Consider the following 17855-nt stretch of genomic DNA (forward strand, 5'->3'; position numbering starts at 1 on the left):
AAAACAACCTCTTGAGATCTTTTCAGGGCAAACTATCAGTAATATTCCAATAAACATTTGAAATGAATAAAAAATGATAAACCTATAAGTTCCTTGACAGATAACCTTATCTCATGACTGCAGCTGTATTTCCTGTTTCTCAACTTACTTAAAAAAATTCCTCTGATTAGTTTTTTTAATGGGTTCATCTTACTTGTGCCAATACATGCAACATCATCATAATCACCAAATGACTCATTTTAGATTCTTTTGTAGGGGTAAATCCAGCTATTAAAAAAAAAGGGGAGGGGGTTTCCAACAAAGAATTAAAAGGGGTCCAACCATTTGTCCCCATTCAAAAGCATTGATCGTGAACAAAAAGGTGGGTTTCCAACCCATCCCCCATTACCACTGTTTTTTTCACCTGGTTGTAAGGTTGCTGTCACATTAAAATTCGTCTTTCAATTATCATGATTATCATGATTAAACTTTTAAAAGATAAGATATCATAGCATGATTACCAATTAGACAACTATCCCTATGATAAGGTTTTGTGCTTTTAAAAGGTTTGAAGTACTTATCTTGAACATGTGTTCAAATTGATGATGTTATATTTGTTCGATTATCTAATATGTGTAAGGGGTATTCAATAATTAAACATATGGGGTCCTTTGAATCTGAGAAGCACTTTTTTAAATACCCAAACCATCCATAATATTAAAATGTAATTCTTCTTTAAAAATTCTAAGGAAAAATGTTATGGCCCATAATCAATTAATCTGTGTACAATCCTATTCCCCCACCCCATGCCATAGTGATGACATGGTTAATAAGGATGATCTTTAATTACAAACATTTAAAACATTTGACTACCAAAAAAACTGAATCCTTCAAGTTTATCAGAGAAACATAGGTAAAAATTCATACATTTAAATTGGAAAAAAGTTGGAAAATGCATTATAATCAAACCAAATGATAAGATTGAGGATTTGATATTAGGGGGCAGAGTTCGCGAAAAGTGTCAGTCCTCAGGATTTTACCACCAAAATTTTGCATAGGACTGACACAATTTTAGTATTTTTCAATAGAATTTATAGTGAGGACCAGTAGATTTTCTTCAAGGTCCACCTGGGGAAAAAAGATTTCTCGAACTCTGAGGTAGTGGGGGGTAGTCCTGAAAGGACCTTTAAGTCCTACACAAAATATGCTATAGTTTTTACAATGATTATTAAGGTTTTTTTAAGAAGGGCTCTCACCTTAGTTTAAAACTAACAGGTGCTTGCTCTACCTAAACCTATTATGCTGCTCAAGAAGTTATTACCTGTCAAATTGCTGCTGTTTATTTTACATTTGTCTTTTGGGGTTACATATACTAGGAACACTGACATGACTGGGAGCAAAGGTCAAGAGTTAGAGAAGACCATCACAAAATTAGAAATATTTAAAATAAATTTTCAACTTTTATTTCTCTGAAAAAAAAATCACAGAAATATTAAGTTTAACACAATTTTTGTATATTTAGTGTAGGTCCTTATAAGAAATTCATAATTGCATATCTACAAGTTGTACATAAATTGTATCTTATCCTTGACACTTAGACAAGACTCAATCATCAACCTCCTCCTACAATAATTGATCAATAATAACTTATATATTACCATTCACATAATACTCAATGACATAACATCACTTCAAAATATAACTATCTGCCAAACTAATTCTGAGCATGTTCAAAGTTCTAATCTCTCTACAAAACACTTTTCCTTACCTTCAGTAAATTGAGGGCCAACTTTTTCATCATCCTGAGACAGAGGGTAGATATAACGTCCCCTAAGACCGACACAACATTCCTCCCTAATATCAAAGATCATCTACAAGCATCACTATTGAGAACGTTCCCAAACTGATACAGAGGGATGAATTATATTTCCATTAACTGATCATTATCGTCAGAGTTATTGATGATTATCAAAGACAAACTATCAGAAAGGTTAATTTTCTGGTAATTCACGCCTCAGCTAACCTCATTTTTTACTATTGGCAACTTTCACTTTATCTTTTAGGTAGATCAGGTTCTAATTTCACTATTTTCATTTTTAGTTGATTACCTACCTGATTTACCTTTCTTGGACTAGTCCACTTTAAGAATTGGGATGCTTATCTGATTCCCCTGTGAAAAGATAAGAAAACATTTTCTATAAATAGAGGTACTAATGGGAGAATTAGAACTTAATCAAAGTAAAATAATTTAACCTTCAACATTTAATGTTATGTATCATAATTTGACAGCTGATTCTAAGATTTTCTAAATTGAACAGAAGGGTGATTGGTTTATGCTAAAATAACCCTTCTATACTGTTTTCAAATTCGATATGAACATATAACAAAAAGAATAGTTTGCAAACCCAGAACTTTTCATAACTAAGTGGGGGGAGGGTCATGCTTACTGACCTAAAAGGGGAGGGGCCTGCTCCAGTCATGCTTCAATGATTCCCTATATGATCAATCAAATTTTCCCCACAAAAACCCTCTTAGCTTGATTTTCAACCTTAAATCCGACTTCCCTTACACGTTATGGACATCTTTGGCAAACAGTTCTTTAAAAAGAAGTCTATAATATATAGTCTGAGATGATGTACAAATTATTAACAAGAATACTGACACAATGCATGTTCATATGACACCATGCCCATCTTACACTAGTGCTATAAGATGTCAGTAAACAGGAAATTTGAGCCAAACATTTTCCAGCCAGGGGACTGAACTTTTTGGCAACATATATTTTTTGGTCTGTTGATTTTTTGTTGTTGTACTGCTGTCTTACTTGTATATATAACGATATCTCCCTTTTATTACACTATATATATATATAACGATATCTCCCTTTAATCACACATATATATATATTTATTTCAGTTTAGAGTGTTCTCCAATAATCAGTGGACTGAAAAACCAGCAATGTTTTCGCTATTCATTGTAGCTTAAACATAACAGGCAAAAAAAAGAACTCATTTTTTAACAGAATACCCTAATGATGATTGTGGCCTAAACTGGTCCGCCATTCCATCTAAAGCTTTGCACCACGTAGCAATATGTGAACAAAACAGGGATCCAGCTTAATTGTGGCCAATATTCATTTGGTTCTAATTGGAACAGTAATTTCAGAGAACATTGTGTAAAAGTTATGAATGACTGGCATTGGACAACTGATGCCTTGTGATAAAAATTAAACTCACTTGACCCTTCATAAAAAAGGGCTGGTTTCTGTCTTACTTTATGATTCTATACACAGAAAATAAAGGCACAAAATAAATCTTTTCCTACAAAACAAAATCGTATAAAATCATGAAAATTGAGAATGGAAATGGAGAATATGCCAAAGAGACATCAATATATAAAAAAGAAGATGTGGTATGATTGCCAATGAGACAACTATCCACAAAAGACCAAAATGACACAGACATTAACAACTATAGGTCACCATACGGCCTTCAACAATGAGCAAAGCCCATACCGCTTAGTCAGCTATAATAGGCCCCGATAAGACCAATCTAATTAAAAACCGATCTCTCATCGCTCCTGTTTCTGATATGTCGCGTGGGAGATCTAACGAAACCGGCTTTGAGGTCACATGTGAGTGAACTAAAAGTCATGAATTTATAAAGATATGCAAATGAGTTGACGACCTATTAATAAGCCAATCAAAAAAGTTTATGAATTATTTTGACTGACGATTTCGTCGTAAATAAAATGAGTTACATCCCTTTGCCTTACGTTAAACTTCCAAGATCGTGGAAGACTCAATTTCATTGGTCGAAAAAGACACACCTACGAGGTCACTCACATGTGACCTCAAAGCGGGTTTCGTTAGATCTCCCACGCGACATATCAGAAACAGGAGCGATGAGAGATCGGTTTTTAATTAGATTGCGATAAGACAATGTGAAACTCCACCAAAGAGCAAATAACAGCTGAAGGTCAACAAAGGGTCTTCAACGCATCGAGAAAATCCTGTACCCGGATGTGGTTAACTAACCTATTACACGGAGTAAGGTATAATCATATTCAACACATTCTTGTAGGTCAAGATATTAAAAAAACTCATTTTATTTACTCATATTTACTTGAGGACTTGTATCAAAAGATGAAAATCCCCACAAAGGGAGTTATCATTTGATTTTTATGTGGGAAAAGGGGGGGGAGGGGGCAGACAGGCCATGATGACATTTTATGTATAAAATGTCAGGATAAGGCAGGATCGAATAGAGTAAAAAATAAAAAGGCAGGACAGATTAAAAAAGGCAGGACCGAGAAGAGTAAAAAATAAAAAGGCAGGACACATTAAAAAAGGCAGGATCGAATAGAGTAAAAAATAAAAAGGCAGGACACATTAAAAAAGGCAGGATCGAATAGAGTAAAAAATAAAAAGGCAGGACAGATTACAACTAAAAAAATACAAAATTTATCATAATAGCCAACCTCCATCTCCCCCCAAAAAACGAAATAAAAATCAAATGGTAGCTCCCTAATAAAACCTTTCTTTAAAAGATAAAATCTAACACCCCACACCTGATGAGAAGACTTATCTTTAACATGTCTGACAGATACAAGTTTTAATCGCTTTTTTCTTCAAAAATTAATCTACAGTCAAGCACAATGAACCGTTTGATATATATTCTGTCAAAAATCTATTTATAAAAGCATATATAATATACACAGATGATGATGATGATGATGAAGATGAATTGAGGTTTTATGTCCAGTGTCAAATATTACATATTTATTTAAAATGAAAACATGCTCGGGTGATTTAGCTATGAACCCTGCATCATTTTTATTAGACTGGAATTATCTATTTTGGTCTGACCTAGTCTGGGATTTTAACATCCATCTCATGCACTTAAAGTGAGACCAGTGACCTCCTGAAATAGGAGTGAGTCCATTGACCTCCATTGACCTCCAACATTGGAAACATAAACCATTAATTATCTGCACTGGAAGTAAGACTTGTACCTCCTGCACTTTGATTATATATATTGTTTATATAGATTGGTGCTCGAAATACCAAGATATTCGGTAGGAAATATGACAATCCTATTCGCTTATGATTGGAGTGTACCTTCACTGATTCGAACTTACAACCTCAATGTTGACAGGCTAGTTTTACAGTAGGTCCACTACTTAAGACCACTCGGTCACATGTATACATTCAAAACTAGAGGTTCTGAAGAGACTGTTACCTTTAACAATGGCCACTTTTGGGTAAAACTCTTCTTGAAAGAGTCCTACATTTAACTCTATAAAGAGTTTACTGACAATTTCAGGCATGTTAATGTATTATTTCGTTAGTAAATCTTGTCCTTCTGATCAATTTTGCTTCTTGAATTTCTAAAAATCTACATTTGTAATTCTTATATTTTTCAAGGTTATGCTATATAGTAGTTAAAATGAAAATGGCAAAAATCATCTTTTAATGGCAAAAATCATCTTTTAAGGGCAAAAATCATCTTTTAATGGCAAAAATCATCTTTTAAGGGCAAAAAATCATTTTGTAAGGGCAAAAATCATCTTTTAAAGGCAAAAAATCATCTTATAAGGGCAAAAATCATTTTTTAAGGGCAAAAAATCATCTTTTCAGGGCAAAAATCATCTTTTAAGGGCGACAACTCTATTAGGAGACGACTAAAGATTTCAGCTATTTCATCCATCTTCGTTGTCTACGTGAAATATTTCTTGCTATCAACAAACACATGCATATTTAAAACTAGACACCCTAAGTATGATTGTGGTAAATTTAAGTAAATTTCCCCAGTAGTTTCAGTGGACAAGATTTTTGCAACAGTAACGAAAACGGACAAAAAATTATCTACTTATTACAACTTGCATTTGTGGGTTCAGGTTCATAAGAAAGACCGTAAAATCTTCAGTGAAAGTAAATGGGAAACATGTCAACGGGACACATATGATACCCCCGCTGGCATATTATATAGAGCTATACAAGGATATAACTAAAGAATCATTATGGCAAATAAAAAGTGATGCTACCAAATATGTACTTGATCTGTATTTTGTGGTAATAAGCATAGCATTTATCTTTAATTTTTAAAGGGGCCTAACTCTAGAACGGTTAAAGTGATGCCCTCAAACTTCAAATGTGTGGTAATAAGCATTGTGTATAAGGTTCATAGCATTTAATTGAGGCAATTTTACTATGAAATCAGAGAACGGAAACAAAAAATCATAAATTTTTATATTTGTAAAGGGGCATAACTCAAGAACGATTAAAGTGATGCCACCAAAACTCAAACTTGATCTGTGGACCGGTATTGTGGTAGTTATCATTGGGTATTAGTTTTATAACATTTAGTTAAAGTAAAGTTAGAGAACGGAAACCAACCTTGAATGTACAGACGTAAATACAGACGGTCAAGTTTTAAATTGAAAGCTCCCTGTGCTAAAAGTGATTTTCAATGTGACTGACTGAAAGCCTATGTGCATTCATTACCAAAATACATAACATTATGTTACAATATACATGTATCACAGTATACCACAATATATAACAACTGCCACAATAAATCACAGTATGCCACAATATATCACAGTATGCCACAATAAATCACAGTATGCCACAATATATAACAACTGCCACAATAAATCACAGTATGCCACAATAAATCACAGTATGCCACAATATATCACAGTATGCCACAAATAAATCACAGTATGCCACAATAAATCACAGTATGCCACAATAAATCACAGTATGCCACAACATATAACAGTATGCCACAATGTATTACAGTACTAGTACTAGTATGCCTCTGCATGTATTAGGCATCCTGTATATTGAGGAAGACTCTTTATTGACCTCTAGATTTCATTTTGAAAATGTAAAGAACCCGACGAGGATTTTATCTTTTTATGTTTTAGTTGTGACGTACCAGTTTGTAAAAAATATATGGCAGGTAAATACAATGGTTATAAAGTGGCTCATATAGACGATTCCGTAACCCATGTGACTCAGAGCATCAAAATAACAATCGAAAATTGATGTGGTTGGGTTGCTGCATCGTTGACAACCACATCTTTCATAAAAATATATTATATGGTGACATACAAGTCAACTAATCCTGACTGAATAACAACAGCATGCACTTTAATGAGGTATTTCAACCGAATGGAAAATATATTAATTCTAAATTTATCCAATCGACATTCAAATTTAGAATCAATGGTTTATAAATTATAGCGAACTTTATTCATTCTCTTAACTGCTAATTCAAATGTCAAACAAATAAAGTTTTTTGGTAATTTATTACTGAATGGTTTATTTATAAATTGAAATAAGTTCATACACAATTTTTTTTGCGAGTTTTTTTGTGACATGCACCATTACATAAACATTTAACCAGTGACAGGATTGCTACCAATGAACAGTAAATAATTATACAGTTGTAACTTAGGGTAACCAGATATAAGGAGAACCTCTTTAGCCCAATCGCTGGGTTATTACTTGTACTACAGTAATATCAGGTTAGTGTAACTTAGGGTAACCAGATATAAGGAGAACCTCTTTAGCCCAATCGCTAGGTTATTACTTGTACTACAGTAATATCAGGTTAGTGTAACTTAGGGTAACCAGATATAGGAGAACCTCTTTAACCCAATCGCTAGTTTATTACTTGTACTACAGTAATATCAGGTTAGTGTAACTTAGGGTAACCAGATATAGGAGAACCTCTTTAGCCCAATCGCTAGGTTATTACTTGTACTACAGTAATATCAGGTTAGAGTTCTGGACCCGTTTGTTCATGATTCTTTGTTAAATTACATAACTGTTGGTTTAAATTTGTTGCTCATTCTAAAATAAAAACATCCCCATGAAACACCTGAGGATAGATCCCTACATGAAACACATGAGGATAGAACACTACATGAAACACATAAGGATAGAACCCTACGTGAAACACATGAGGATAAACACTGCATGAAACACGAGGATAGAACACTACATGAAACACAAGAGGATAGAACACGGCATGAAACACAAGAGGATAGAACACTTCATGAAACACACGAGGATAGAACACTACATGAAACACATAAGGATAGAACCCTACGTGAAACACATGAGAATAGAACACTACATGAAACACAAGAGGATAGAACACTACATGAAACACATGTGGATAGAACACTACATGAAACACATGAGGATAGAACACGGCATGAAACACATGAGGATAGAACACGGCATGAAACACATGAGGATAAACACTGCATGAAACACACGAGGATAGAACACTACATGAAACACAAGAGGATAGAACACGGCATGAAACACAAGAGGATAGAACACGGCATGAAACACAAGAGGATAGAACACTACATGAAACACACGAGGATAGAACACTACATGAAACACATGAGGATAGAACCCTACATGAAACACAAGAGGATAGAACACTATGAAACACAAGAGGATAGAACACTACATGAAACACACGAGGATAGAACACTGCATGAAACACACGAGGATAGAACATTGCATGAAACACAAGAGGATAGAACACTACATGAAACACATGAGGATAGAACACTACATGAAACACAAGAGGATAGAACACTGCATGAAACACATGAGGATAGAACACTACATGAAACACAAGAGGATAGAACACGGCATGAAACACAAGAGGATAGAACACGGCATGAAACACAAGAGGATAGAACACTACATGAAACACACGAGGATAGAACACTACATGAAACACATGAGGATAGAACCCTACATGAAACTATTGTATAACATAGAGGTATTATGTACCATTGTAGATTCAGTAAAGGCCAAAATTGTCACCCAAAAAATAGGAAGAGGAGGTATAATTTTTCAATGTCTCCACCAGAGACCAAATAAAATAGAAGTTAGCAACTATAGATCACTGTCAGGTCTTCAACAATGAGCAAACCCATTACGCATAGTCAGCTACATGTATATAAGGTCCGGAAATAACAAAATAAAACAACACAAATCTGGGGCCGTGTCACCGAAGGTGTCTTAGGACTAAGATATGTCCTAAGATCATCTCAGGAGAATTTTTTGCTCTTAGTCGTGTTATCGAAAAGATCCTATCTAAGGAAATGTCCTAGTTTTGGTCCCAACTTTAGGACTTCTAATAAGCTGTCTTAGATAGTATTAGGACCATATAACCATTTTTTTTTTCAGAAAAGGGAGGACGGGCCATTTAGCCCCCTCTAAAAACCACTCTGGCTAGACACTATGGAATAACAAACATTACAGGAACTCAGACTGAGAACAAGGACGGCTTATAATGTTCACTTCGACAAAAGTATAAACGAAAATATTTTTATTCAATTATAAAAAGTCCAAAGTAGCAAGCCAACACTTGGTCAGCCCCTCATTAGGAACATTCACGCCATGTTGGGCTTCATTCGTTTCAGTGGTTCTCTTGAAGAAGACATATGTATGTATTTCCTAAAGGGTCCTAATAGTATGTTAAACTGAGTCCCTCTCTGGTGGCCATCTTGAATGATGGACCAGCTACAAAGTAGCAACACTTGGTCAGCACCTCATAAGGAATATTTATGCAACGTTTGGTTTTCTTCCTTTCAGTGGTTCTCTAGAAGAAGTTCAAAATGTAAATACATAAATGTATTCACACTGCACACACAAAATGTATAGCAAGGGAGGTAATCATAACAAAAATTTACAAATCTTTCGCCAATAAAAATTTGGCACAAAATGTTTGCCAAAATTAATACAATAAACATAAATAGTTGTTATACGTGTTATAATATGTTTCAAATTGTAAGATATTTGTTTTAGAGTAATGTTTAGTTTAAACCTAATTATTTATAGTGGATTGGAAACAAGTTATTTCAACTTATATAAATCCCCCACTTTACAGGTGCGAGTACTTCCTTGTAGCGTCATTAGCCTGCTCTTTTTTTCGAAATCTACAGGGGTGTCTTTTACGTGCAAGATGATGGCTCCCTCTTAACACGGGTCAGCTATTTATCGCCCCTTCCGACGGACTAACATCGTTTCTCAAGACTCGCAAATGGTGTCAAGAGAGCGGAAAATTCATAATGATGTGTAATACTATATAGGTGTTAATATCAATTCAATCAGTTACAGACTTAGCAAAAAGATTTATGAAATGTGAAAAAAAAAAAAAAAATAACATACATATGTGTTTCATATTTGTTTTTCATTCATTTTTATGCCTCACCTACGATAGTAGACTGGCATTATGTTTTCTGGACTGTTCGTCCGTCTGTCCATCCATCCGTCTGTCTGTCCCGCTTCAGGTGAAAGTTTTTGGTCAAGGTAGTTTTTGATGAAGACGAAGTCAAATCGACCTAAAACTTTGTATACATGTTCCCTATAATAGCATCTTTGCAATTTAAATGCCAAGGTAGAGTTTTGATCCTAATATCACGGTCCACGGAACATCGAAAATGATAGTGCGAGTGGGGCATCCGTGTACTTTGGACACATTCTTGTTTGAACATAAATTATGTCGTTAGTTTTCTTGTTTGAATTGTTTAACATTTGTCATTTTAGGGCCTTTATTAGCCGACTATGCGGTATGGCTTTCGCTCATTGTTGAAGGCCGTACGGTGACCTATATTTTTAATTTCTGTGTCATTTAGTCTCTTGTGGGGGTGGAGAGTTGTCTCATTGGCAATCATACCGCATCTTATTTTTTAAAAATGTAACGATATTTGTTCAGCGGCACCCCTTTTGTGTTAAAAGTTTTGTTGATTACATAGGGAATCACTGAGGCATGACTAAAGCCATCCCTTTTATGAAAAGTTCTTGATCCACTGTTATATGCAGAAGGATGATTTTATATATTTTACGCATCTCATGTACTGTTGTTACAGTAGTATTTCTTTTTTACATAAAAATACTTTTAGTTTGAAAGTACGAGTCATAACTACATGTATCATTGATTGATTGATTGATTGATTGATTGATCGCTTTACTGGCCTTAATAAAAACGAGAATAAGTTGATATAGGAAGACGTGGTGTGAGTGCAACAAAACAAAATATAAAAGTAAACCATTATAGGTCAATGTACGGCCTTCAACACGGAGCATTGGCTCACACATAACAACTCTTAGTCACACATCCACGAGCCCAGGCCATTAGATTTGTACAAAATTCATCAAAAAGTCAGAATTTGGCATGTTGCACCCGGGCCAAAACATAATTTATACAGAAAAGAGGACCTTGGTATCTCATGGTCATTTTATTATTTAGATTACTCCTATCTACAAAGGCACTTGTCTCAGGGAAAAAATCCTGTATACCTTAACTGTTAATATAACACATTAAGGTATATTTGAAGAAAAAAAAATCTGAGACAAGTGCCTGTGCCTGTATACCTCAATACTATTCAAATAGAACAAAAGAAGGATGACTTCAGGTCACAGGCACGGATCCAGGATTTGATGTGATTAGGGGGGGGGGTAGGGTTGAGAATTAGGAATAAATCAGACATATTTTGAAAAAAATGACTGCTAGTTTACCTATTACATGTTCCCCTTCTTTTAGGGTGGGGGGACAATCACACATGGTGTTGTTGGTCCCTATCTGAATCTGCACATGGGTCCAGGGTTAAAAACACATGTAAGTCAGAAAGGTAAAAAAACGTGTAAGTCAGAAAAGGGAAGTTGTTAAATACAGTGATATTTTGCTTTTCCATTCTTTTAACTCATTTGAAAAAATATAAATAATTAGTAACGTCTGAAGAAAATCTGTACAAAATCTTACATAAACATTACAAAAAGTGAACGAAAAAAGTTATAATGAAGCTGATTGAAAAGGAATGTTCTTAATTAAAACAAGTTATATATAATTAATACCTATAAACATGTAATCAATGTTAAAATATAAAACATTCAATTACTTACTTGTAGCAAAACTTCTTCTACAAAGATCATTAATACAATATGGTATTTTTCAAAATTGCTAATCAGCTTATTCCAATCAAATTGAAAGGTAAAACAGCTTATCATCCTTAAAACTCCGATAACAATTTTAATTGATGTTAGTCCAAAAATGCATCAAATGCGCATATATACTACTTATTACATGTTAAAATTGAAGAAAACATGCAATTTATAACTTTTTGGCAAGTCGTCAAATCAAACGTTACAAAAATAACCCCCTAAAACAACACTATTGGAATGTTCTAATATTAGAACTATTTGTTTCAGATGGTATGATTGATGTATATGTTCTGGTAATTATAGATAAAACTCTTACTGACTCAAAGTCAATTAAACTCAATACCACCTAAATGTATGAATCATTGATTTGTTTGTAAAATCTCTAATGATTATCTCCCTTTGAATATTCTTAATTTGATGGTAAATATTTTTTAAAAGACTTTGGATTCTATAAAACATGTACTCAGTATCTTAAAGTTTCTTAATTTTTAAATGTTTTAATGGCGAATTGCTAGTTATCCTGCAGAAGGTATGTGGTCAGTGGCTGATCAAAGATTAGAAAGGGGTGTTCCAGTGGGCCGGCAGATCTAGAAATGAGGGGGCTTGGGCATTGGAACCTCTTTCTTTGCGATCAATGCTTTAGAGTGGGGACACATGGTTGGATTTCCCTTTTAATCTGGGTTGGAATGCCCTTTTAAAATTGCCGGATCCACCCCATGGATTTTGCTATTATTTTCATGTCCTATTTTGGTCATACGTACACTAAATCATACAAAGGAATCATATAGCACTTTACATGTACTTGCCGTCTTGTTGTTTGGCCATGTCACGCTCAGACAAGCTTTCCGAATGTGTCTGGAATACTTAGGTTATTTATAGTTAGTCTGTAGCTAGTTTTCTAAAACCTCTTTGTTGTTTCCCAATATCTCATTTCTGATGTAGTCCTTTATTTTTATATATAAACCGGACTGTCTCCAGGAAAAGACGAGGACTTTTGTCTTATGGAAATAAAATGGGTTTGAAATCGTTGAAAAAAGATTCGTCATCGTCTTCGGGTGTTTTGATGCTGTTTTGTCATTTGTTAATACAAGTATAGATCCGGGGAGTATTTCTGTAGACATAGTAACTGAATTCCTTTGGGAGTAAGTGCTTTTTGCGGTTTGTTGGAATTAGATAATGGTTCGGTTCCTTCTGAGCAATACATTATTTGGTATCAACAATTTTCTAAAAAGAAATTTTGATACTTAAACTTGCCTTGATGGGTTTTCTTCGCTTCAAAACCGACACCCGTGTCAAACATAGCCGACATGCGCATGTGGTGTTCTACACGGGGATATTGATATGGTATTATTCCCGTGTCAAACATAGCCGACATGCGCATGTGGTGTTCTACACGGGGATATTGATATGGTATTATTCCCGTGTCAAACATAGCCGACATGCGCATGTGGTGTTCTACACAGGGATATTGATATGGTATTATTCCCGTGTCAAACATAGCCGACATGCGCATGTGGTGTTCTACACGGGGATATTGATATGGTATTATTCCCGTGTCAAACATAGCCGACATGCGCATGTGGTGTTCTACACGGGGATATTGATACTGGTATTATTCCCGTGTCAAACATAGCCGACATGCGCATGTGGTGTTCTACACGTGGATATTGATATGATATTATTCCCGTGTCAAACATAGACGACATGCGCATGTGGTGTTCTACACGGGGATATTGATATGGTATTATTCCCGTGTCAAACATAGCCGACATGCGAATGTGGTGTTCTACACGTGGATATTGATATGATATTATTCCCGTGTCAAACATAGCCGACATGCGCATGTGGTGTTGTACACAGGGATATTGATATGGTATTATTCCCGTGTCAAACATAGCCGACATGCGCATGTGGTGTTCTACACGTGGATATTGATATGATATTATTCCCGTGTCAAACATAGACGACATGCGCATGTGGTGTTCTACACAGGGATATTGATATGGTATTATTCCCGTGTCAACCATAGCCGACATGCGCATGTGGTGTTCTACACAGGGATATTGATATGGTATTAATTATTCCCGTGTCAACCATAGCCGACATGCGCATGTGGTGTTCTACACGGGGATATTGATATGGTATTATTGTTTATTGTTATTCGAAGCAGACTCATAAGTATGATTTACTTGTGTCCAATCCATTTACTTTGAGTAATTAAAATAGTGTTGTTTTTTATAAACTTTAGATAGAGTAAAAAGACATGCTAATGTGAAACGTTAAAATAAAGAACTTACATAAACAAGATAAGTTTTAGTTACAAACCAAGCTACAGGCTATATTATTTCCAGTGAGTTTGGGAAAGGAGGAGAGGGTAATTTGGCTCCACATTGCCAAGTAATGAGATTCCGGGGGCTGGACATCCTTTGTTTGAACGACCATAATGCATTTGAATAGGGACATATGGTTGGAACCCCACCTTTATCCTGGGTTTGGAACCCCGGGCCCTCTGTTGAAGAAAATGGTTGGATCCGCCCCTGGGCAATTATTCAATATCGTTGTATAGTCCATATCCCCTAGTTTTTGTACCCTATTTCCCACATCCCCATGTCTTTATTCCCTATAAACTACATTACAATAGCGTTTCATATACCTCATAAAATACAACATCTGCGATACCTTACATTCTAAAAAGTTCAGGTTTAAAATTGACCAATTTTGAAATACAGGGTTGTACAACAGACATGAATAAGATACCTTCTAAAAAAACTTAGCGTCCGATAATTGGATCTTCTTTTGGATAGAATTCAAATAGACAAACCATGCATACAATTATCCATGCCAAGTTTCATTCTCATTGGTCTACTTATTTCAAAAGAGAAGTAAGATATATTTTCCTGCTTCGATTTGAATGGTTAGTGTGTGTTGCGTCGTAATTATATAACATTGACATTGAACTTGAATTAGATTAGTACAAATACAAGTGTGCTGTAATACAATCGGATCTGGATCGGAGACGGAGGGCTATTCTTTACTATTATGTGTTACCTTTTTTCTCTTCTTTATATGTAACACCCAACAATTCTCTGTTCCATTTTTTGGTCAAATTTATTATATTCCTTTTTTTTTCCTTGGGGGGGGGGGGGGGGGGGGGGAGGAGTAGTGAGATCGTTATTTTTTATTCTGTTAACCTTTTCCAGACTCATATATACAGTAGAGTACTACAGCATAAGAACCCGGTAGTGACGAATACTATACATTTCAAGTTTTTTTTGGAAGTGGGGTGGGGTGATGTCATAATTTTCTATTCAATCAACCATATATACAGATGAGTATTAGAACATAAGGACCAGTCCGATGGTTATTTTTTTCATCAATTATATTTTTTTTTGGGGGGGAGGGATTTAATTTTATTTTGTAAACCCCATCAAAACCCATATATACAGATCAGTACCAGAACATGAGAACCCGGAAGGGTTAGATACTATAAATAATCAATTATACATTGTTTAATATGAAATATGTTAAACATCAAAGTCATTCGTCGGATTGTATATCACTGTACACATTACAGAACTGTTATATTGTTGTAAGTTTGTAAACACAGACCTAGTGCAATCTCTCTCATGAACCCGGTAGTTCTACAAACAGTCCATATTTTAAAATTCGTTCGATCTCAAAGACCTCTATTGTCTTAGTCTTCCTCATTGCTCAAATATTATGTAAAAATATAACGGTATTCTAGTATGACAAATCATTCTCGTCAAAACTATTTTAAGCTGGTTTTTTTGTAGGGAAATCTATGGCAAGCCGTTCAAAAACTAATAAGTCGAAGCCGTTTTACGTTGAAACTTTATATGAGGGGGTAGAATCTTCACCAAGATGTTTCCGTTACTTTAATATTGTTGGTTGCACAGTTTTGTTGTTTGCTTTTCTCGCAGTGGCAAGTATTTCGCAAAAATCCGAGAACAATCGTTTAAAAAGTAAAGGATGCATGTTGAATTCGCCAAACAGGATTTTCTCGTTGTTTTGAGGGTGGCTTTGTTTGTTTTCTGCTCAATGATGACCTATAGCTGTTAAATATGATGTTCAAGGCCGTATGATTGGGTAGTTGTCTCTTTTTTGACGCAATCCCCGATTTCATTCTCAATTCTATTAAAAAAAAAAAAATCCAAATATTGAATTTATGTCCACTTTTAAGTCTTCACACAGAGTATCGTACTTACTTACTGCATCACCAAAATGCATCTAAAGAAAATGAATACAGGAAGAGGATGCAAAAGAGAGGATATCATTGCATCAGAAATTGTAAAAGAAAACACAATGACATATAAACATAGATGAAAAGACAAAAAATCAAAACATAACATTAGATAAAAAAAAAATTGAGTGACACGAACCCCGCCACAATAGGTATAATATTCTGTAACATCAGAAACCGGAAAACTACTCAATGGTATATACTATGCCCCCCTCTGTAAAAAGAGAAACAAACAACTCTGAAATTAAGTTTAGATATTCTGGTCTCCTCCGGAATATAGAGATGCGCAGAACCACTTGAGGTTAGATATTCTACAACTTCTGTACTGTATACAGGGGGGGGGGGGGATTATGATATCGGGACGAAAAGACAAGATCTGTTTTTTGATCCCCTCTTTTAAGGAAGTGGAAAATTCATTGACACCAGATGGCCACAGGTCGAGATCTTCTTATCAACGTATCCTCGGTGACGTTATTAAGAATTGAACGGTGGAAAGTATGTGCGCTGAATGCTTTTTACTACCTGATTGTTTGTTTGGACGTTATTAAGAATTGAACGGTGGACAGTATGTGCGCTGAAAGCTTCTTACTACCTGATTGGAAGATATTACGAGACGTGAATAATTAAAGTTCGTTGATTGGTTAGGGCAATACAAACCTAGTAAATGTCTTTCAATCCCGTAGAGTAACGGATTGGTCCTCTCTATTTTAGCAATAAGATTTTGCCTGGTCATTAATCATGCATATAGGTACATAGGTAACTTTTATCTATAAGTAGCCGAATCTCCTGGAGTTTTGTAAACACACACAACGTTAAACGATAAACTACTTCATAAAGTGTGACCTCACGTGTGTGGTAAAATTTGTTGATTAATATGCAAGGCTTTTCTGAATCTACAAAGCGAGAACACTTTCCATTTTCATCAGCCAAGAGACGGCAAGCTTTTTTTTAAAAGCTATTACTTGTTATTTGTAGATATTGATAACAGGTGCTCGTTCGCTTTGCTCAAACATATTTAAGGGGTATGAAAAGCGTATATTAGTCACTATTTTAAGCTAGAGAAAGGTTCACATAATATATAATATTTGTCAATATCTTAAAGAGAAGGAAGTATTAAAAGCTGAAGTAGGTTAACTTTGCACTTGGTCTATTGTCTGACATGTAAGATATATCTACTTTGATTTATGAAGTTAAATATTTAATTGTACCGTCAAATGTGTGTGGGTCAAATAAACCATCACGTTTACCCATGTTTACAAATATTCTGTTACAAAATATGAAGAAAAAAGATATGTTATTATCGCCCAAGAGACAATTATCCACGAAAGACCAAATGACACAGAAATTAACAATTATTGGGCACCATACGGCCTTTCACAATGTGAAAAGCCCATACCACACAGTCAGCTATAAAAGGTCCTGAAATGTAAAACAATTATAAAGCTAGAAAACTAACGGCCTAGTCCATTTACAAAATACTGAACGAAAAATAATTATGTAACACAGCAACAAACGACAACCACCGAATAACAGGCTCCTGACTTGGAACAGACATGTACATAAATTAGTTTGAAGGCGCCAACCATCCCCTAACCTTGAACAGTGGTGTAACAGTACAAAATTAGCACC

At 35.0% G+C, this 17855-nt stretch overlaps 2 protein-coding genes across 4 annotated transcripts in view; one reads left to right on the forward strand and one right to left on the reverse strand.

Moving 5' to 3' along the window:
- The window catches only part of LOC139503097 (titin homolog), a 73439-nt gene extending 61250 nt beyond the window's left edge, over positions 1 to 12189 (reverse strand). The window contains exons 1-2 of one of the 3 annotated variants that reach the window (XM_071292795.1): positions 11927 to 12189; positions 2092 to 2149 (exon numbers count right to left, since the gene is read on the reverse strand). Coding sequence is in view for 1 of the 3 variants with exons in the window: in XM_071292793.1 (XP_071148894.1) it covers positions 1748 to 1780 (33 nt within the window). In the remaining 2 variants the exon portion in view is untranslated. Of the gene's footprint in view, positions 1 to 1747; positions 2150 to 11926 lie in introns of those variants that run through there. The other 2 variants (XM_071292797.1, XM_071292793.1) reach the window with 2 other exon arrangements.
- LOC139503332 (uncharacterized) lies at positions 7970 to 8791 on the forward strand. The gene has a single exon (XM_071293103.1). The coding sequence runs from the start codon at positions 7970 to 7972 to the stop codon at positions 8789 to 8791; it is 822 nt and encodes a 273-aa protein (XP_071149204.1).
- Positions 12190 to 17855: the final 5666 nt, after the last annotated feature.

Source organism: Mytilus edulis, chromosome 14 (assembly GCF_963676685.1).
Source record: "Mytilus edulis chromosome 14, xbMytEdul2.2, whole genome shotgun sequence".
Taxonomy (NCBI): Eukaryota; Metazoa; Mollusca; class Bivalvia; order Mytilida; family Mytilidae; genus Mytilus; species Mytilus edulis.